The following is a 20,403-nucleotide window of genomic DNA, read 5'->3' as shown; positions in this document are numbered from 1 at the left end:
CCTGACCCTCCCTCCCGCTCCCAACGCACGCCCTGACCGAGTACATTCAGCTCTCTGCGCGGCGCTTCATCCGGACATCGCCAAGAAGGTTCAGCTCCACAGCGGGGATCTTTCTGCTCGTGTTCACATCATTGCTCACAACCCACCTCCCTCGAAGAGCTTCGTACCAAATCGACGTCTTCTAGATGGCAACACCTACACCGCTACAAGCTTGCGAACACAGTTGGGAACAGCCCTGGCCGGATTATGTGTCCGCGACATGATGCCGATTGAAACACCCATTCCTTACGCTTGCCCGTCTCAACCACGAGATCGTTTCCTCTACGATGCCAGCGCCGACAATACCGCCCACAACAAAACCAGCATCGCCGGCGCCCAAGATAGCTCCGTCAGCTTGATGGAAGCAATCGCTGCGCAGGAGGTCTGCTACCGCCTGTTCGAGAGAGGAATGCGAGAGAATGCACCTAGCTTAACCGTGCTCGTTGGTAGCCATGTCAAAGCGAAGACCTTGAGCGCGTTGGAAGAAGTTGAAGGTACAACTCGACGGGTGGAGAAGCTGGTCGCCAAGATGGACATCGACGGTATTCAGAATTCGGATGGTGATTTTCCCCCCTCCAGCGCCTTTATAGCCTTTTATCTCGTTTACGGGGGATCCGCGGCCGACAAGGGTAAACTTATTCAAATAATCATTCCGATGACACACTGCTGCGTCGGGAGATTGAAGGAGACGAAACGCATACAGACGACACCGAAGGATTGGGCAAACGCACAAGTGAGTTGACCGTGACATGTGACCCGTGAATGACGGTTTGGTATGAAGCGCAGCATCAACAAACACTCATTGCGTCATGCTACAGATACAGTGTGCGGTGATGGACTTGGTATATCGATTGGCAACCGGAGGATACACGCGCGGAGTACCTCAACCAAACCTCTATCTTCAAAAGGTCGTCCCGCGAAAAGGTTCAATGCCGGTCGGCTTGACCGGTTATCAATTGAACGTTTTGAGGCAGCGCGAGATGGAGACGGGCGAGGCACTACGATGTGATCAGATGACGGCTGTGATCGATCAAGCGCTGGAACTAGGTCGTCTTCCCCATCGGCCTTTGCCACACGAGACCTCGATTGACGGCAGCCGAACGATCGTTCAGACCATGATCGCGGCTTACTGGGCGGAAACTGTCACCTATAAAGGAGAAACGATGAAGCGATCGAAGATGCACAACTTGCAATTGTTACCAAGAGGACGACCTGTAAGTTTCGGTCAACGCAATGCGGCCCTAGCGGATCGTTGACAACGAGTGCCTTCGCACTGTACAGTATACCCCGACGGGAGGAGTATATACCAGGTGGCGGGAGAGAAGACATCGGTCGCTTTAGGGAGGATCATCGAGGACGGGGAGCACAAGGGACTGACGGTAAGAGGGGTAACCGCATAATAAACGTTGCTGCGACATCGACGTACACGCCGCTTCGACAGGTAGCGAAGGTGCGAAACATGGCAATGGTGAAGACCAAGATGAAACGCAAGGCGAACGATCTGGACGTTTACGCGGCGAGGGAAAACGAACGTCTGAGGTCGCTCAGGAAGGTGAGAATCACTACTATACGTCCAATGGTTCTTCTTCGTTGAGTGGATCGTCTTCGCAGCCACCTCAAGACGGTCTACGAGCTCTTGATTTGAAAGATCCTATCGACCGGAAATACGACTTGTTCACGAACGACACGCTGAGGGATATCGTGAAGAAATCGCTCGCACATCGTGGATCCGAGATCATGCGTCGTTTGAACCTCTTGCGCGATGGCTACGACACCTCAATTTGGAACTACGATCGATTTCGCCAGATCGAAGATCATGGCATCAGCCTGCGATGGCCTTCCGGCTTTGAGACGGGGATCATATCTACTCAAAGAGATGCACGAAAGCGAGCGGGAAGAAAACTTGTCACTCTCAACAAGGCCAACCTCGCCGTCATCGGCGCTGATTTCGAGAAGGGAATTATCGACTGTTTTTACAAGGACGGCTCGCGAGTGCTCCCGAACCTTCCCAAAATCCTATCGGAGGCGGAGGTGACGGGCTCCGCTAAATAAGTCGATTGGTTTTTTTTTTTTGGACGTGGGGATTTGTTGGAAGTAGTCGAGGGGCACATTGTCAGCCCGGCATGTCACGAACGAGCGTCATCGAACGCCGTTACCTTTTGTCAGTTTATTGAAGGCACAACAGGAAACGATGAACTTTCACTCTTAAGTCGTTGCGCATGATTTATGAGGATATTTTCGTATGGATACAGCAAAACCCCTAGAGACCCAAAAAGTATTTATGAAAGATGATAGGATTGAAAGAGCGTGGTGATGCCAGCATCGTCAAGGGTCGTTAAGAGTTGCCTTTTGAGGGGGGGAAGAGTTGCATTCGGTGGGAGGTGTCGAATGGCTTAGATGAACTTCCAGGAGATGGAGACCGAGCCTTCATCGGGAGAAGCGATCTGGTTGAAGGCACCGGAGGAGAGGTCGATGGAGTCGGCACCGACGCAGCTGGGGCAGAGATCTAAGGGGTGGATGTTTGCGCGGTTAGTGAATTGTTATGGCGCGTTGTTTTTGTCTCGAGCGCAACTCACCAGCAACCAAAGCGTTGACGCTCCTGTCTCCTCGGGTGACCTGAATGTATTGCCCACAATATTTACTGGGGCTGGCCCCTCCGTTCCAAGACCAATATTGTGCGGGAAGAGCGACGAGAGGAGTGCTGTCCGAGTTCACCTGTCCGCAGGCGCCAGAAACTCCATTTTGATAGAAGAAAGTAGCCTGGCCGTAGTGAACGTCACCTCCGGTCGAGGCAGTGTTCTGGGTCTCGGCGGTGGTGGCAGCAGGAGCAGGGGCCTCGGAGGTGGTGGGAGCAACGTAGGTGGAAGTAGGGGTAGGAGCGACGTAGACCGAGGTCGAGGTGGGGGCCTCGTAGGTGGACGAAGTCGAAGCGGGAGCCTCGTAGGTCGAGGAAGCGGCCTCCTCGGTGGAAGAGGACGAAGCGACGGCCTCCTGCGTAGAGCTCGAGGCGGCGGCAGGGGCAGCGGTGGCAGCAGGGGCGTTGGAACCGGTGAGAACGGCCAAGGTGGCGGTCTCCTTGGCGTCGGTGTAGGTGACCGAGCTCAAGTTCTCGCCAGCAGCCGAGGTGATGTTGGCAACACCAGCAGCGACCGAGGAAGCGGCACCGACGAACTCCTACGAGAAGCAACGCGTTTCAGTAAATCAAGATCTTGCGCGCGTCGACATGAAACGCGAGCTCGGGAGACTCACGGTGACGGCGGCCTCCTTGACCCAAGTGGCGGTAGCGACGATCGACTCGATCTCGGCACTGACAGAGTCCGAGGGGAGACAGTAGGCGGGCCTGACCTCGGCCAAGGTCTGGTTGGCCAAGATGGGGTGGCAGCAAGTCTCGTAGTACTCGGCCTTGCTGGAACCAGCGGGCTGACCGACGTGGTAGTCACAGCCAACGGCGATGTATCGGACTCGGAAGGTCTCGTAGTCCTCGAGGTAACCCGAAGCCCAACCGGCGGGGGCAGCGACGTCGATCGAAGCGGGGTCGGCGACGTTGGCGCTGATCTCGATGGGAGCGGCCGAGACGGAACCGGCCAAGGCGGCGAAGGCAACAACAGCGGTCTTGGAGAACATTTTGTTGGTGATTTTTGTTTTGTTGGTTAGTTGGTGGTGGGGAAGTGTCGAGCTAAGAGCTAAGTCTAAGTTTTTGTTGATGGCGTCGTGTGTGACGTTTAGAGCCGTGAGTCCCGTAGAGTGGGTGGTGAGGTTGTGTCGAGGTTGGTGGTTGTCGAAGCTGAAAGTCCGAGAGAATGTTGGTGAAGAGAGGAGAAGGGATTTGTGCACAACGAAAAGGGAAAGAATCGATCATGTCGAGGCCTGTACTTATACATTTCGACGTTGCTACCTCTCCCCCTCCTCCACAAAGAAGGTCGAATGAAAAAAGGCGGGTCGGGGTGGACGAACAATCGAGGGTGATGATGTAAAAAAGCCCATGCGCAGTCAATCTCTACGAGACCCGAGCCGAGGCTGCACTCGAACCGACCCCGACCGACAATAAGGGGATGGAGGTGGATGCAAGTTTGAAACTCAGGGCACGGACGGACGATCGGGGGTCACTGGGCACGGACGCGCACGCAGACACACGTTGAACAAAGCCGCTGTCGCCATAAAAAAAAAATGCGAGGAGTCTGATCCCAATATCGAGGGGAATTCAAGCTTCAGAGACATTGGGGTAGCTACCCCGAAGCTGATCCATACCCCGAACGGAACAAGGACCGAGAAGGGGTTGTCGACTCGAGTCGCTCGGGTCGGGCTTCAAAACCGCTTTGAACCCCAAATTTCGAGGGTGATGACCGAGGGCACGGTGTCGGCGGATTCGATCGGAATGTTTTCTTTGTCGTTCCTCCCCTGCTCCTGCCCTCGACTTTGTCAACAACGTAACAATCGTAAGTGGCTGCCGCGCATTACCACCGCCCGCAAGGTCAGCTTCAAGTCTCGGGTCAAACCCTCGAAACGATTTTAGATTTGTCCAGGCAAGATCTACCCGCGCAAGGTTCGGAATCAGCTGCTTTCGCCCTGTATCGCATGCAGATGGGTCCTCGTGCCTCTCATGGAATCTACAGCCGGAACCGTCTTTTTCGCAAGTTGGAGCGCTCCACATCGTTTGCCAGCTACTACAACCACGAACATGTCCGTCCAACAACCAGCGCAAAGGGGGGTCTCGTTCGCGATTCTTCTTGTCATCCCGATCGTCCCTTCCCCTCCACTTCCCTGGCCGATCGGGGTCGTACCCTCATCCTCGTCCGAAGACGGACCCAGGTTGTTTACAGTTCAAGGGTCATGGACGTATTCGTTCTTGCTCGACCTACGACGTCCTCGACGATTGACCGGCCTACCGGAAATACCTTTCTCTCTGCGTACGATTCCATGTCGCGCGGGGAAAAATAGAGGGTGCGCTAAGAGGCGATTTCTGGGGTACTGACCAAACGGCTGGATCCGGGAATCCCGCGTGGGGGACAAGCGAGAATCGATCGGGCTCGGGGGATATTCTGGTAGATCGTCGGTCAACCTACTTTCTACATTGTCCGAAACAAAAGAGAGAAATGCTTCCTCCCCGCTGCCCTCAAGGACAATGCGGTTTCGACATGAAACACTCGATGTCCACCTCGATTCCGATTGTACGTCCGGGATTTGAGAGCCTTGTCTCGCCATGAAAACAAGTTCAAACGTCTCTTTTGTCGTCATCCTGCCCGTCCGACGCCGTCATCTCCTTGTTGTTATTCGCGCAAGCGAAAGGTAGATGTTGAATGAACGACCCCCCAGCGATGAAACGCCTTCCCCGAGAGACGTCCTGGTTCTGTCATTCACATCTACACGAACCGAGTCGCATGCAAACGGTCATGGCGGTCATGGCGGTCATCGACGATCTCTCTCGGGATCACACGGTTACACGTCCCCTTTTCATCACAGCACATGACATCGTCAACGTTCGGCTGCCGCACTTTCCGGTGTCCTAGATGCTACTTGAACTCACTTCGTCATCAACCCATCCGTGTGACCTAGATTCTACTTGAACCTTCTCGGCATGTTTACCTCCTGGCGGGCCTAGATTCTACTTGAACCGTTCGTCATTTCGGTTCACATCGTAATCATTGCGAGGAACGAAATGAAGGGCGATACCGTAGAGGTTAGATGGCTCGTCAATTTGGCGGGATTAGCAGTACCCTGCTTCTGCTGTGCTAAGCATGACGACGGTGGAGCTGAGATTCGAACCCTTTGAAATGGTTGGAGTCGATGAAGGCCGGGTATCCTGGCAACCCGATATCGCAGTTTTGACCAGGCTTCCCTCATTCTGAGGACCGGTGGATCTCGTTACTCGCCCTTCTCCAGGCTCGTATCTTGCAGCACTCTCGAAAACTCCAGCCGTAGTATCAGCCTTGGAAGCACCATCATCCATACGCTCGAAAGTCGGCATGATAGCTCTCGTCGACTGCAGCTCGGGCACGTCGTTCGCTGCATCGGAAACGCGAAGACGCGACGGACCGGCTTGAAAATCGATTGAATGACCCTACCACAAGACACAAGTCGAGCAGCGGGGTAGTCGTGAGTCGCAGCTCGTTTCCACCATGACCACACCTGGTCATTCTCTGGATGAAGTCTCGTATATGTGTAGAGCATGGCCTTGAAGACCCGACAACCTACCCTTCCTGCCTGATGTTCCCGCTACTGCTCAGTACGGGACGGTTTTTCTCAGGTCGGTCCGTATAGCCTGAATTACTCGATGCATCCCGTGTCAGTCAAGCTTGGAAACAAGTCGAGGTCAAGGGAGTGCTAATCCTGAGGGAGCATCCGGATTCCAGCAGCGCAAGGCGAATGCGGGTCGACGGCGATAGGATATGTAACGAGAACGGGTGCACATGCGTTCTCGACATCTCATTGAGCACGCCAATTGAGGTGACGTAGGAACACGCTGGTCGTTTACCTTTACAGGAGGCGTCTATCGACTTTGAACAGTCGATCTGCAAAACAACTTGCTGGATGAGATTACCACACAAATGGAGTGCATAACAAGTCGGGCCCACCCAATGGTCTTCTCACGACCAGGATACTCTTCTCAGATAGTGTTGCTTAAGGTACACGATCCTAATACCGGTGGAAGCGCTCAATGGCAAAGTCCATTCAACCTGCATTGGGCCAATCTGACGACGAGCCGGCAGGGTGCACTTCGTCACGCCACTGAAACCAAGACGTTGTTTATCGCGCACAGCTAGGTGCTGATATCTAGCTGCTCAAAGCTACGTCTACTTGTTATAGGCGGAATCGTTGCATGCAACAAGGATTCATCGACGTGATACCTCATGTCGTGAAAGCTCGCAATCACTACTTGTTAAGTATGGTCTGGTTCGTATCCGCTGTCATATAGATGACCAACTGCCCTCCTCATTATCTCGGCGCTCGCTTAAGAGCTGCGTCTGTTTTAATTATGGTGCGACGCAGATTGGCATACCGACAACGTATGTGCTGGTGTATTCACAATAACATTACGATACTACCTTATTACAATTCTACCTTATTGCAACCCCGACATGTATCAAGCTTTGTTGCAATTGTCCAACCAACCGATCTTATATTCGGGGTTTGAATGGAAGATCTTTGAATGAGTGATAAAGACCAATATTTGAAGCTCATTCGCAAATGCAGAACGATATGAGATTAGGTCACAGTTCAGCAACTGCTGGAATGCGAAATTGAGCGTGACGTTGAAGTACGATACCAAATCCCGCCGAACGCGCATTGGACGATCACGTCGTTCACGTCGATCAGGTGAATCAGCGACAAGTATATGTTGGCTGCTTCACTGGATCACCCACCAAGTCTTCTTCTGTCTGAGCCCCTGACATTCAGGGTTATCGTGTTACCGACTCAATGCGTCCCATATGTTATGAACAGCTTGAATCTGTGCTTTTAATCCATGCTGTGTGTCAATGTATCCTGGCTCTGAAGTAAGACAAACAGTAATGTCCTGATGTTATGATATCATTGATGCTGCACAGATGTATACATCCCAGCTCGTACCGTATGAGGTGGGGCAATACAAATCGGCGTCGAACGCCTCAACACCGAGAACGGGAGCGCGTGATCTCGTCGATAGCCTAACGGACTGGCGATTACGGTTTCTGCCTCAAAAGGGCAGTATAGGAACACCAGGTTTTCCACGACTTTTTGGAGATGTAGACAAGCCCTATGGTGTATGGTCTGCCGTTCGGTCAAGAAGGGTTGATGCGCCTCGCCGGAAAGGTCAATTGTCCCTTGCATCGTTCGGCTCAGAGTTTCAACGCTCGACTGGCAGCGGCACAGTCGAGAGACAGAAAGCTCAACTATATAGGCATAATCTCAATAGGCCAGGCTGACTATCGGCAACTAGCCAGTAGTGCTGTAATGGAACTCGTTTGCGTCCTCGTTGAAGTTTCGAGATGACGAAACCAAGTGGGTCAACCGCTGTGGCTCGGGGCGCGCGGCCTCAATCACCGAGTCTTGAATTTGCCTCCGCTGACGAAAGCGGATCCGGATCTGAAGAGGTTGACTTGATCTGATCTGGTCTGTCGCAATCAAGATGGTGGTTGATTCATCTTCACATCTTCATCGATTCCATCTCCATCGACACCACACCTCTGCCACTCTACACGATCAGTTCCAGACATCGAGAGGTACACCAAGAAAGACGATAGATAAAGCCCACAACACGGTCGTTCGCCCCCTTGCACCGCTTTGCCGAGGGGCAGCGACGCCCAAACGACTCGCGAATCGTCATTGTGCTCGGTGGCGAAGCTCGGAGTTCCTGATCGAATCCTCCTCACACGGCTGTCTTAGCGAAACCTAGCGATCGACAACATGCCTCAATCTGAGGCTTCTTCTTCTGCTTGGGAAGTCTTGTCTAGAGACGACCCCAACTCCTCTCCCTCCGCCGTAGCCTTTCCCACCTCACCGACATCTCCCACCTTTCCCATCGCATCGCGCTCAGCTGCCACCAAAGGGCCCACCGAGACCATTACTGAGAGGCTCGCCAAAGTATCTCTAGGCAATTCCTGTCAACCCTTGCCTCAGGGCCACCAAATTCGAAACGTCAGCGGCGGGTCAGTCGACTCGGGAAGCTCTGCGTGGGGAACCTTGGCTAGCAAGAGTATCCTGTCGGGATCCAAAGCGAAGAAGGACAAGGAGGAGCGTCGAGCGTTAAAGGAAGAAAAGAAGGAGAAGGGTTCGATTTCGGGAACGAAAGAAAAGAGTGAGAGGGCAAAGAAGGAAAGGACGCACAGGGAGGACAAGGCGTTGGAGAAGCAACGGGACACGAGACCCAAAGCCGAGGTGGTCGAAAAGGTCCAACCTGCCCAGCCCGAATCAACTACAGCTTCGTCGTCAATCGTCCACGTCGCCGTTCCCTCATCTTCAGTATCAGCCCAACCAATCAACAATAGCCCGGCAGACCACAACAGAAAACCTAGAAGATCTCGCAAGGGCAAGAACGCGCGAGCCAACGCTGGTGACATCGTTGCTCCAGAGCCAGCTCTTTCGGACAACGCTAGCGTGGTCACTCCCTCTTCCGCACCGACGGCCCTCGAGCTCTGGTCCGAAGTTCAGAGCCAGCCAGCCTTGTCGTCTGCCGCCGGAATTTCGGTCGCGGAGATGTCCATTGCTGAGATGTCGAGCCAACATAAAAGGGACAACAAGCAACGAAACAGGAGGTCCGGTCGTCAGAGCGAGAACGGGCGGAATGAAAGCGAAGCTAGAAGCCAGGCTGCGGGGATGATGGATGCGGGACAGGATCTAACGGTGACCGAGATGGTCATGCAGGCCAAGGCTAGAGCTCGACGAGGCGGAGCGCCAGACCAAGAATCTTCACGGGGCGGAGCAGAGGAGGACGAAGAAATTCGACGACGAGAGAAGCGAAGGACCGCTCAGCGAGAGAAGCGTAATCGAGCCGCTGCCCGGAAACAAGCTGAATGCCAAGCGGTGACAGGCGATTACGACCGAGGCGATCGTGTTGCGTCCGGGTCGACTGGAGGACAAGGTCGATCGGACTTGAGAAGTGGAAATGAGGATAATTTTCGAGCCGACTCTGCCGCCCCCGCCCAGAGTTTTCGCCTGGTCAGGGGGACCTCTGATACCTCCAGAGGGACGTCCGGGACCCCTACGGATTCCGGCGTATTACTTTCGGACGGGTCGATGAACAGGAACGAAACGAGAGGAATCAAACAGACTACCGCGAGCTCTTCCCGAGCCACTGGAGGAGGAGGTTCGTCCTCTGCTATGTATATGCACACGAAATCGTCAGCCGATCCTCTCTACAGCGGGTATCTAGTCGTCGAACCTCCTTCCGCGGGATCAAGCAGAACTTTCGGAACAATCTCCAATTCGAACGAGAGCGTCGCGCCGCACCATTCCATCTCCCGACGTGGAAGTTTCGATCACAGTGCCGGTCGAGAAAGGGACGCTCCCACGACGACTGTGATCATCGGTCTTGAACGACTCGACCTGAACGCCCGACGAGATCAATCGGCAGGACCGGCTGGGAAACAGGGTGGACAAGTGAAATCGATCCAGCAGCCCAAACAAAAAGGTTTCACTCCCGTTGCCCCGCCGCGACCTCATTCCGTCTCCAACACTCTCGGCTCCGCATCTACGAGGCCCTCGGCCCATCCTCACGAACGCTACGCTCCAGACGACACGGACGATGCGCACAGCATTACGTCCTATGAAGAGGCGCACTCGAGCGTCCGTGCGTATCTCGATCAAGATCCAGAATTCTTGGCGGATCCAAAGAACCAGCTGGTCTTTTGGCAAGGGCTCTGTGTCGAGGTGAGTAAGGCCTTGTCGAAGATGGCAACGATCTTCAGAACTGATCAAGTACCCTTGTCGTTTCAGCTCGGATTAGCTTTGCCCACCAATATGACTGTGGGGAAGCAACACGGCTCCAGCAGTCGAACCTACTTTGAAACCTCTGAAGAGGAACACGTCATCCGCAGCACCACCTCGAAACGTCGTCGTGCCTACTCGACCACCAGCAGCACTAGCAGCGTCCGTACCACCTCCACGGCATCCGACCGGACCGCCCAAGCCGCCGATCTATCCCGTAGCTCAACTCCCCGACCCGTCCTCCCTCTCGTCCCGACGTCCAAGACCGCCTGTCTCCGGCTGCTCAAAGCTGGTGCGCATATCAACCTGAGCGACTGGTTCGAGGTCCGACCCGAGGTCAACCAGAGGCTCACCGATCTGCGACGTCGACGAGGTGCAGGGGCCGTCTTGGGGGAAGAAGAGATGGAGTACGTATACGAGCCGTTGAGACGGTTGATGTTTCCCTCGGCATCGGCGATGATCAGGTCAGTCCCCGCCTTTTCTTGTTGTTTTCCAATAATGGAGAGCTGATTCGGATGTGACCCTCATCGCGGACAACTTTAGGTACACGTGCAAGCATGGCAAATTCGTCGGTAAAAAGACATTGAAGGCCGAATGGCTCGAACCGTTGATGAAGGATATGCACTTCGGTGGTCAGACGAGACGTGGGTAGATGTCATGGCTGTGATGATAGGCAGTGGAGCGAGATACGACGGACAGGAGAGACTCTAGATAGAGAGGAGAAGAAGAAGAAGAAAGGCAGTGGCGGAGGATACAGGGGGTGAGGATTTACGGGATCACGGTTTGCTTTCCCACTTTACGCTTTTACGTTATCATCTACGCTGTGCGTTGTGGCTCAAATTTTACTTTACGCCGCATTTGTTTCTCTTGTTGTCTTGTGCACACTGGAAGTGCTGTTGTATATCTCTGTAGACCGGGCCGCCAGACCGTATCATATATATCATGTCAAAATGTACAAGAGGTTTCAACCTGTGTCGAGGGGATAGATGGCTGCGGAGAAAGACCCGCGGTGCATCGGGGTGTCGTCACGCGTTTCAGGGATAATCACCCGAATGTTCAATCATGACCTACCGTCTCGCGATACACGTAACGATGCCACACATGCCACACACCTTCGAAGGGCCTAACGGCTTTGTATGTCCAAGTGGAGCCCGGCCAATGAATGAAACTTGTTGCATGCGCTTGACAGACTCGTAGAGGATGCCTCTGATAAGAGGGACTAGCACGCAGCTATATCAGCAGCAACTTGACCTGATACTCCTAGGCAACCACTAGCCTCTGGTGTGGACCCACGCGGACGAGGTTGGCATCACAAAGGAGAGACGATCACCCAACACCCTGGCTGGCTGGCTGTTGCAGCTCAATCGTCATTCCAAGTCGATTCTACTCACACACACACCACTTCATACACTCGTTGACACGGCTCTCGACCTCTTTCTCTCCCTTCCCCCAACTCCCCCTGGTCTCACGGTCCTTCCTTTGACGATCGACTCCGCTCGCGACCCCTTGGCCAGGACTGGCGAGCTATCACCTCATTCCAGGGTCCGCGTTCCAACCCCTCGTCACCTCACGGGGCATCAAACGACTCTCCTCGTCGACTATATAGCCCAAGGACATTCATCGCCCGCTCACCCTTTCCCTCTTCATCTTTCTCCTGTCGATTACCTCTCCGACAAAGAGATCATCCCTTCGAGGAGTTACGCAACCCGCCGATCAGTTCGACGAATCAACAAGCCACCCAGAACCCGAGAACGAAATCAACCCCCGGAGCTTTCGGCCTGATTCAAAGCAATTCCGATCAATACCAAGAAAACAAACGTCCCGTACATACGCTCTTCCTCTCTCGTCGGGCAGTTGATTCGTGAGGGCCCAACTCGTGAAGATCTTCCTGTCCATTTATCAAGGACAGCCTCAGCAACCGGTCTAGACCCAAACGTCCTAGACCTACCTACCCTTGCAACCCCTCAAACACCTTCAAACCACACACAAACACCCGCCTGATCGCGGGATACATGGCAACCACTCATATCATCTCGACCTCGAACAACATGTCCAACGCTCAGACCGCACCCGGTACCCCGACCGCGGGGAGCTCTAGCAACGTCGTCGGCGTTCACTACAAGGTTGGGAAGAAGATTGGAGAGGGAAGTTTCGGAGTCATCTTTGAGGGTGAGTTTCGCGGCTAGAGTGGGGTGTCGGTGGTGGTGGTATTGAGGATGAGGGTGGGGGAGATCTAGGACCGGGAAAGCTGATTAAGAGGATTGTTTGGCTTGCAGGAACGAACCTCTTGAACTCGCAGACCGTAGCCATCAAATTCGTACGTCTTCCCTGGACTGAAGTTCGGAACATCTTCCGCGCAATCGATAGCTCACACTTCATCATCTGGATCACCGTAGGAACCTCGAAAGTCGGATGCTCCTCAGCTCAGGGACGAGTACCGATCGTACAAGATCTTGTCCGGATGTCGTACGTCTCTTCACTTTACTCTCTAGCTAGAACGTCCTTTGTCCTGATACTACTTGAAACATGCCTTGCCCCGCCGCAGCCGGTATTCCTCAGGTCTACTACTTTGGCCAAGAAGGTCTGCACAACATCCTTGTCATCGACCTCTTGGGACCCTCGATGGAAGACCTGTTCGACATGTGCGGACGCAAGTTCTCTGTCAAGACCTGTTGTATGGTTGCCAAGCAGATGGTGAGTCTCGTGTCGATAGCTTCGGGGTCGCGGTGTGGCATCCCAATCGGACAAAGACTGATCATCATCGTCGCCGACGACGTCATGCTGCTCAGATCACCCGGGTCGAGACCATCCATGAGAAGAACTTGATCTACCGTGATATTAAGCCCGACAACTTCTTGATCGGACGTCCTACCACCAAGGGGGAGAATGTCATCCATGTCGTCGATTTCGGAATGGCCAAGCAGTACAGGGATCCCAAGACGTATGTCGCGTGATCGTGTGTGGTTCGACACCGAGTGATCTGAAGGCTGACCCTTTTCATTTTTCTGTTTCTGCAGCAAGCAACACATTCCTTATCGAGAGAGGAAGAGTTTGAGCGGAACCGCCCGATACATGAGTATCAACACTCATCTGGGTCGAGGTGAGTTGGGCGACAGGGATTCAGTTGAGGCCCAAACCTACCCACGCTGATATCACGTTCCCCTGGGCAGAGCAATCCCGACGAGACGATCTCGAGTGTCTCGGACACGTCTTCTTCTACTTTTTGCGAGGAGCACTTCCTTGGCAAGGTCTCAAGGCTGCCACGAACAAGCAGAAGTATGAAAAGATTGGTGAAAAGAAGCAGACCACGCCGATCCCTGAATTGGTCGAGAACTACCCTCGTCAGTCTCATTCTCTCCGTCCTGTTGTCCTTTTCTCAATATGGCCGCTGATCCGAGTGCGTGATCTCGCTTCGACGCCACAGAGGAGTTTGCTATCTACCTCAACTACGTCAGGAAGCTCGGATTCACCGAGACTCCCGACTACAACTTCTTGCGAGACCTGTTCACCAAGGCTCTTCGCACTACCGGCGAGACTGAGGATGGCGTGTACGATTGGATGTTGTTGAACCAAGGCAAGGGATGGCAACACACTAGCGTGAGTCGGCCGTTCTTACACCGGTTGCCGCGAGGCAGACTTTCCCCTTCCCCTTTCGTCCCACTCACCCTTCACTTGCCACTTTCCCTTCCTTTCCTCTTACATCGCATCGCCGAATCGTCCTCCGCCTTCTTCCTCGTTCCTCCTCGTTTCGGCTCGGGTCTCGATCGCTCGAATGGATTTTACTAATGCGTCACAGCTGCCGCCTCCACCCGCATCTCGTCAGCACCGATCGAGGGGTGAACGTGAACGCGAGAGGGACAGGGCCGAAAAGTTGCGAGGTGCCGGACCTTCGGGCGGAAACATCATTCCCCCGTCCCCCGCAGCGTAAGTCAACGCGTGTCTTTGATGATGTGAGATGATCTTCGACTGACAGGTATCACTCTTGACTCTGCAGCAAGAACCGCAAGTCCGTTACGGCCGCGCTCCAGACCCAGAGCCAGAACAACGCCAGCAACCAGGCCATCGTCGGTGTCAACGCGGCGACCAGCGCTGCTCCGCCATCGCGCAGGCAATCCGCGCACCAGGGACATCCGTTTGCTGCATCTGGAGGGTACGTCTTGCCTGGGATCTTGGGAATGGCTTGAGACTCGCCTCGTTAGGTCTTGAAGGAAAAAACAGAAAAAATGCGACAGAAGTCCTCTTGCCTCGACCGACTTTCTGCGATTCGGAGTTTGGCTCATCACGGGAAGGGAACGGCAAATCTGATCACTGTCTTGCTTCCGCTTGTTTCACACGCTGTATATGCCATCGCAAACGCATCTTCTCATCCACTCCTTGCTTCCTACCTTCCTACCCTACCCTCCCTTTCCTTGTGTTCCTGTCCATGCGTCGTCTTTCGTCCTTCGTCGCTTTCAACTTCGCCTCGCCCTCTTACGACGCACTACACTACCTGTGCCTTTGTTCTACTCATCGTACTCTTATTGCTCTCCGTAGCCAACCACCATCGGACAGCCGCATGGAACCCGTCTACCCTCGCCATAACAACGAATACGACCCATCGGCTCAGGCCGTACCATCACAAGCTGGTATCAACCCGATCTCGCCCGTGAACGGTACCCAACGGACAGGCACGCCAACGATGCCGATGGACAGTAGGATGTCTCAGCAGCAGCCGATGCAGTTCTCCAACTCGAACGGCGGACAGCAGGCAATAGGCGTCGGTAACGGCAATGGCGAGTTTGAGGAACCGCGACGCAACAAGTTCCTCGACATCCTCTGCTGTCGAATGCATTGATAACGGCAGGATATGCATGGCCTTGGAACGATTCTTGTAGGTCATCCACGGCAAAAGTTCATGCAAGCTATCCCGAAAATCGACTTATTGATCACGCAGCCTTCAGATACCCTCGATCTCCCGGTAATCAAGCTTCTGGGCATTGGAAATAGATCAGCCCGCTACGACTCACGACATTCGCGCCACGCTTACCGTCCGACTCGACGCTCCGCATTGCCGACATTGCACCTCGTCGTTGTATAATGCCCCGGACCACCTACCAATTCTACCCGTTCTCTGCCGGCTCTCCCCGGAACTTCAACCGTCTTCCTTTTTCTTTTTCTCTTCAGCACATGGTCTTTATAATTTCCAATCTTTGTGATCCCCCTTGTTGTGCATGATGAAAATGAGCATATCCCACGCCTATAGGATGGTAACCTCCCTGGCATCTGATACGTAGTACTTTCCGACGGCTAGGACACCGATCGGCACCATCGGCCTCGCGCTTGCCGAACCCGCCTGGCTTGTTGTTCTGTGCCAGTTTACACCATTATTACGAGCAGACTTCACAGCAGTCTTCCGTCGCTATGCTATTATTATTGATCAATGGGGTGTCATGGTGTTACACAAGCTTCCTCAATTTACAGGCGAGGCCGACATGAGCCATCTTAGTCGCGCTTCCCGCTTACACGTCTCGTTTCTCGCCCTCCCAAATATGCTTTATCCGAGGAAAGCGTAGGCTCAAGCCACCACCCTTCTTGTCCCTAGCATCGCTCGTAGACTCGCCAAAGTATTCGACCGTGACCTGCTTGCCAATCTGAGAAAGATGTTCCCGTCAATAGGATGTTGCAACTCTAGCATCGTTAAAGAACTCACGATCAGGCTAGGGTCTTTGGCAAACTCGATCCGTTGTGAGTTCGTGAACCCACTCCCGACATTGACGGGCACGCCTGGTACGCAATGCTGAATAAGTCGTACATCACGGTGACTGCCTTGACACGGCCTCTCACCTTTGTGCTCGATTATCAGGCTAGCCAGCGCTGGTCGGTCTTCGTAGATACCATCGACCGGCAGACGCATAGTATTGATCTCGATATCCTTAACCTCATACTCTGCATCTAGCCAGGCTTTGTATTTCCGGATGTTCGCTCTACAAGACGGGACACGATCGTCAGCGAGAGAAGCGGTGCCAAATACACGTCGTACACGTACGTCCGTTTGCCCTCGTATCGTACATCCCTCCGCAGGACGATACCCTCCCAGCCCTCCTCCGAAGCCGTAGCTATCAGGCCCTCGACCTCTTCGGGACTGTTCATGGGTTCTTGCAACAGCCAAAGCAGGCTGTGATCCTCGCCCTCAATGGTGATATCGTCCATCCGCTGCAACACCGCGATAACGTCTTCCTGTCGTTGACTAAACGACTTCTGTTGAGCCGGCATATCCGCAGTTCCCTTGTTGGCATGGCGGTCAAAGTTGCTCCAAGGGATCATGTCCAGAATGAACATCCGGATATCGTCCGCTGACCCCGTCTTTCGCCTGACCTTGCCGACGACCTCTTTGAAATCCTCGACCAGAACCCCTTCCTCGTCCTTGGACTCTTTCAACACGCAGAGTTCTCCGTCCAGGACGAACCGTTTGTTCTCTGAAAAGATCCCGCTCAAGTACTTGTATTTGTACGTGTTCTCGCTGAGACTCGGCTCACTCTCGAGTATCCGGATGAGGTCGGTCCAGTTGGTGCAGAGCTTTTCGATGTCATCCAGTAGAGGTTGGAGCACGTGAAATGCCTTGCCCGTACGGGAATAACACTTGGCCCGGGTGACCTTGATGTTGCTCGATTCAAAGTATTCGCTCTCCTCGATCTCGACGTCGACGACGACGAGGCACCGTACGCCGTCCAGCTTTCGGCTTCCGTACCACTGTGCACCGTTGGGGTCCGCAAACAGCTTCGGAACGTCTTCTGCTAGGACCGTCTTGCCGAGTGCAGGTTCCAGACGCATCGTATCGGGCATAGCCATATCGAAAACGGGCTCCTCCTTGGGCGGGTCGGACAGTTCGACTCCGTTACGCTTGGCATGTGCAATGAGACTCCGTTCCGCACTGACCAAGATGAAATCGAGACGGTCAGCGAAGTTTCGCGACTCGCTCGACTCGCATGCGGCCATGCGTACTCACTCTTTCTGTAGCGTCCAGCCGACGTGCTCGAACAGCTTGGGCCCGAAACCTACGTTCAGATCCTTGTCGATCACCCTCAAGAAAACTGACAGTGCCGACAACCCCTGAGCCCCCCTGACCTCGTTCGCCCGCTGCACGTCCTCCACCGTCCGTGCGGTAGCAAAGACCCCGTTCTTTTGCATGAACGAAATGATGTCAAAGATGTTGGCCTCCTTTTTCCGGAGAGCTTCGAGTAGACTCTCCAGCGTCGGGTGGTTTGAAACCTCTTCATCTCCGGGAACAAAGATGGACGAGACTGGGCGAGAAGAGCTTCGTTCGATGTCTTCCGGGAACCTGGCCAAGTGCTTGATGACCGAGCTGGATTTGACATAATACTTGACATGGGGGTCATAGGTACTATCGCATACCGAAATCCATCATTGGCTTCGCTCTCCTGCGACCGGCTCTTCAATCCGTGATCAGGACTCACAGCTCGAGAACGGGACGAACGTCCTCGTACTGCTTGACCACCTCGATCTTTTCGCTCGGCCGATTCGTCCTGTCGATCCTCTCCAACATCTCCTTGATCCGGTGTAGCTGCATATTCCCTCGGGTAGCGACGAACTCTCCGGCGAGCCTAGCTGCTGATGGACTGAAATTCCGCATATGCACCTGGACGATGCTGATCGACCTGGCTGGGCGGACCGAGTTCCCGGTTCGTCGGACGAATGGAAACATGACGAGCGTGCGTAAGGATATCCGGTACGAGGTTTGCTTTGAACCTGGATCAGGCTGAGATTACATCGTCGAGTGTGACCATCCGTCTTCTAGATATAAGACTCTCCGGGTATATCATCAGGACTGACTGACCCCCCTCCTCTCTCAAAGAACAATAGAAATCGAGTTGGATCACCCTCCTCGGCCCTCGGGGAAACGCGAGAGCGAGGTTCCCAACGGAGAGAACGATTATACGTTATCGACATTTGACGTTTCATCCTTGAACGGGGGTCTCCTTTTGTTCGTAAAGGCGGGTTTTACACAGCACGGGCCGCAATGTCGGCAGCCGCGGCACTAGATGATATAAAACAACGAATGCACGAACAAAAGAATGATGTACAAACAGGAAACATGCCGGAAAAAGGACCCGTAAAGAGAGCGTAAGGGGGGACAAGAATTATGAGTACAGTGCAACGGCGAGAGGGAAACCGGACAGAGAACACTAGATGAGACCGCCTGGATCGATAGGAATATCACGTGGTCAGAAAATTTGATGCCATTGAGAAGGATTTGACCGTCTGTAAACTTACAGTCTCGCAGGTTCGACTGGATTATCACGTCGTTGACAGCGGATAACACAAAACTCAGTGCCTTGGTGTCCGTTGCGCATGTGTAGTGCTGCAAGCAGTATCCAGAGACCCTATCAGCCACGTTCCCCAACTTCAGACACGAATGAATTCATGCGGGACTCACAGCATAGATGCTCTTGTCCAAGTTCTGGTTGAGGCCGACAAACTTGTCGAGCAAAAAGGCGCTCGTCTGATCATACGATTGATCGTCTCCTCGGAACTCGGGGAAGTAATGCGACATTGGCGAGACTGGTAGCTTTTCCCGGAAGATGTCGATCTTGTTCAAAAACAGGATCTATTGCAGGGATGCGAGTTAGGTGTTCATGTTACAAGAACGGAAATGGTATAGCGAACGACTTACGATCGATGTGCGGATGAACCACCTCGAGTTGCAGATCGAATCGAACAGCGTCAAGGCCTCGCTCATTCGGTTGACGCTCTCGTCCTCGTACAGCTTCTGGTCATCTGATTATGTCAGGTGAGAGAATCAGCTAATGTCATTGTCATAAGGCTTTCTGCCAGACTCACATTCGGATATGGCGACCAGGAAGACGATTGCATTACAGCTCTCGAAACAGTGAATCCCTACATTCACGATCAGACTCCCTTGAAGTCAGCATCCGTATTCCCTCTCATTTTTGCGGGCGAGACGGCCAAACTCACACTTCTTCCTCTCACTCCTCTGCCCACCGACATCAAACAGCTTGTACGTCAGGTCCCCGATGACAAAGGTCGTCTCGCTGATCCCCGTCGTCTTGACCCGTGCGCGCAAAATGTCCTGGTCGGTCGGTGTAAAGTTGGTCGCCCCAATCCGTCCGATCGAATTGAAGTAGCTGAGGCGAGAAAGATAGGTGGCTCGGTCGTAAGTCTCGAAGGTCTAGTAATGGCGGGTGACAACAAGAAGAAACGCCGGAACTCACTAAGGTGCGCTGTCGTTGATCTGCAATTCGTTCCGTCTGCGGTACGCCTTCCTGACCCCAGCATCGTTCCACAACCCGTACACAGCGTCCGCCAGAGCAGGTGGCATGATATCCCCCTCGATCTGAGATGGACTCGACATGATCAGGTCGTACCGCCCTCGGTTGCTCGGGTCGAGCTGGATGCCCATGTTCCCGACCCCTTCGAGGAGGACGCGCATGGACTGAACGGTGTTGCTAAAGATGATCTCCTTGTACGACTCTCGTTCGTCCATGTCGTACGGTCTGAAGCCAGGTCATAAAATCGCACAAGCATGAGTATCGAAGAATTATTGCACGGGTCCGGATGATGCCGACTCACTTGTTGTGAATCAGTCTCATCTGCTTGAGAACGGTCGATTTCCCACTCTCTCCAGCTCCAAGCAGTAGCATCTGTCGTCATGAGCATTCGCCTCTTCAGTCAGATAGCTGCCTCATGGCACACCCGATCGATCTTGTACTAACCTTGACTTCATTCTGGAGCACCTGTCGATCCCTCTTGAGTTGAGATTCGATAGCTTCGTTACCTGATCAGATCCGTAGACGTAAACAGCCGTCAGCATCGACTCTTTCAGTTCCTCACAATCTCAAGCAGGTTGAGCTACGCACGAGCCTTGGCGGCGGGGTCTTCATGTTGCGAGGTGGTGCAGCCCATCTTGATCCTTCTATGTCAAGTAGGATGTTACTATTTTATGTC

The 20,403-nt window shown here is 53.7% G+C and overlaps 6 protein-coding genes across 6 annotated transcripts; 3 read left to right on the top strand and 3 right to left on the bottom strand.

Annotated features, from left to right (window-relative positions):
• Window positions 1-113: 113 nt before the first annotated feature.
• On the top strand, window positions 114-1,561 carry HD553DRAFT_10287 (uncharacterized protein). Its single transcript, XM_046176384.1, has 3 exons — window positions 114-772; window positions 858-1,253; window positions 1,321-1,561. The coding sequence occupies exons 1-3, from the start codon at window positions 260-262 to the stop codon at window positions 1,378-1,380; spliced, it is 969 nt and encodes a 322-aa protein (XP_046040248.1). The 5' UTR covers window positions 114-259; the 3' UTR covers window positions 1,381-1,561.
• A 700-nt stretch (window positions 1,562-2,261) lies between these two features.
• On the bottom strand, window positions 2,262-3,877 carry HD553DRAFT_10274 (RlpA-like double-psi beta-barrel-protein domain-containing protein-containing protein). The gene is made up of 3 exons (XM_046176382.1): window positions 3,289-3,877; window positions 2,616-3,213; window positions 2,262-2,545 (listed from the first exon to the last, which is right to left on the bottom strand). The coding sequence occupies exons 1-3, from the start codon at window positions 3,661-3,663 to the stop codon at window positions 2,433-2,435; spliced, it is 1,086 nt and encodes a 361-aa protein (XP_046040247.1). The 5' UTR covers window positions 3,664-3,877; the 3' UTR covers window positions 2,262-2,432.
• Window positions 3,878-8,185: 4,308 nt separating this feature from the next.
• On the top strand, window positions 8,186-11,402 carry HD553DRAFT_10261 (uncharacterized protein). The gene is made up of 3 exons (XM_046176379.1): window positions 8,186-10,383; window positions 10,450-10,904; window positions 10,984-11,402. Exons 1-3 carry the CDS (start codon window positions 8,422-8,424, stop codon window positions 11,090-11,092), a joined length of 2,526 nt encoding a protein of 841 aa, XP_046040246.1. The 5' UTR covers window positions 8,186-8,421; the 3' UTR covers window positions 11,093-11,402.
• A 577-nt stretch (window positions 11,403-11,979) lies between these two features.
• HD553DRAFT_10228 (kinase-like domain-containing protein) lies at window positions 11,980-15,403 on the top strand. The gene is made up of 12 exons (XM_046176376.1): window positions 11,980-12,609; window positions 12,717-12,757; window positions 12,837-12,906; window positions 12,986-13,134; window positions 13,230-13,381; window positions 13,458-13,540; window positions 13,611-13,781; window positions 13,865-14,037; window positions 14,237-14,364; window positions 14,435-14,590; window positions 14,974-15,310; window positions 15,381-15,403. Exons 1-11 carry the CDS (start codon window positions 12,453-12,455, stop codon window positions 15,272-15,274), a joined length of 1,581 nt encoding a protein of 526 aa, XP_046040245.1. The 5' UTR covers window positions 11,980-12,452; the 3' UTR covers window positions 15,275-15,310; window positions 15,381-15,403.
• Window positions 15,404-15,835: 432 nt separating this feature from the next.
• Window positions 15,836-18,244, bottom strand: HD553DRAFT_302847 (uncharacterized protein). The gene is made up of 6 exons (XM_046178804.1): window positions 17,895-18,244; window positions 17,426-17,821; window positions 16,466-17,350; window positions 16,264-16,403; window positions 16,130-16,203; window positions 15,836-16,070 (listed from the first exon to the last, which is right to left on the bottom strand). The coding sequence occupies exons 1-6, from the start codon at window positions 18,140-18,142 to the stop codon at window positions 15,939-15,941; spliced, it is 1,875 nt and encodes a 624-aa protein (XP_046040244.1). The 5' UTR covers window positions 18,143-18,244; the 3' UTR covers window positions 15,836-15,938.
• A 291-nt stretch (window positions 18,245-18,535) lies between these two features.
• HD553DRAFT_290891 (guanine nucleotide binding protein, alpha subunit) lies at window positions 18,536-20,361 on the bottom strand (the record flags this gene model as incomplete). The annotated part of the gene is made up of 10 exons (XM_046178357.1): window positions 18,536-18,637; window positions 18,712-18,799; window positions 18,875-19,045; window positions 19,112-19,215; window positions 19,279-19,335; window positions 19,414-19,583; window positions 19,671-19,952; window positions 20,029-20,099; window positions 20,172-20,233; window positions 20,316-20,361. The coding sequence occupies 10 exons, from the start codon at window positions 20,359-20,361 to the stop codon at window positions 18,624-18,626; spliced, it is 1,065 nt and encodes a 354-aa protein (XP_046040243.1). The 3' UTR covers window positions 18,536-18,623.
• Window positions 20,362-20,403: the final 42 nt, after the last annotated feature.

This window comes from Filobasidium floriforme (genome assembly GCF_021052385.1).
Source record: "Filobasidium floriforme strain CBS 6241 chromosome Unknown HD553scaffold_1, whole genome shotgun sequence".
In the NCBI taxonomy this organism is placed as follows: Eukaryota; Fungi; Basidiomycota; class Tremellomycetes; order Filobasidiales; family Filobasidiaceae; genus Filobasidium; species Filobasidium floriforme.
Note: the sequence above shows the minus strand (reverse complement) of the source record. Positions and strands in the feature narration are given on the sequence as shown.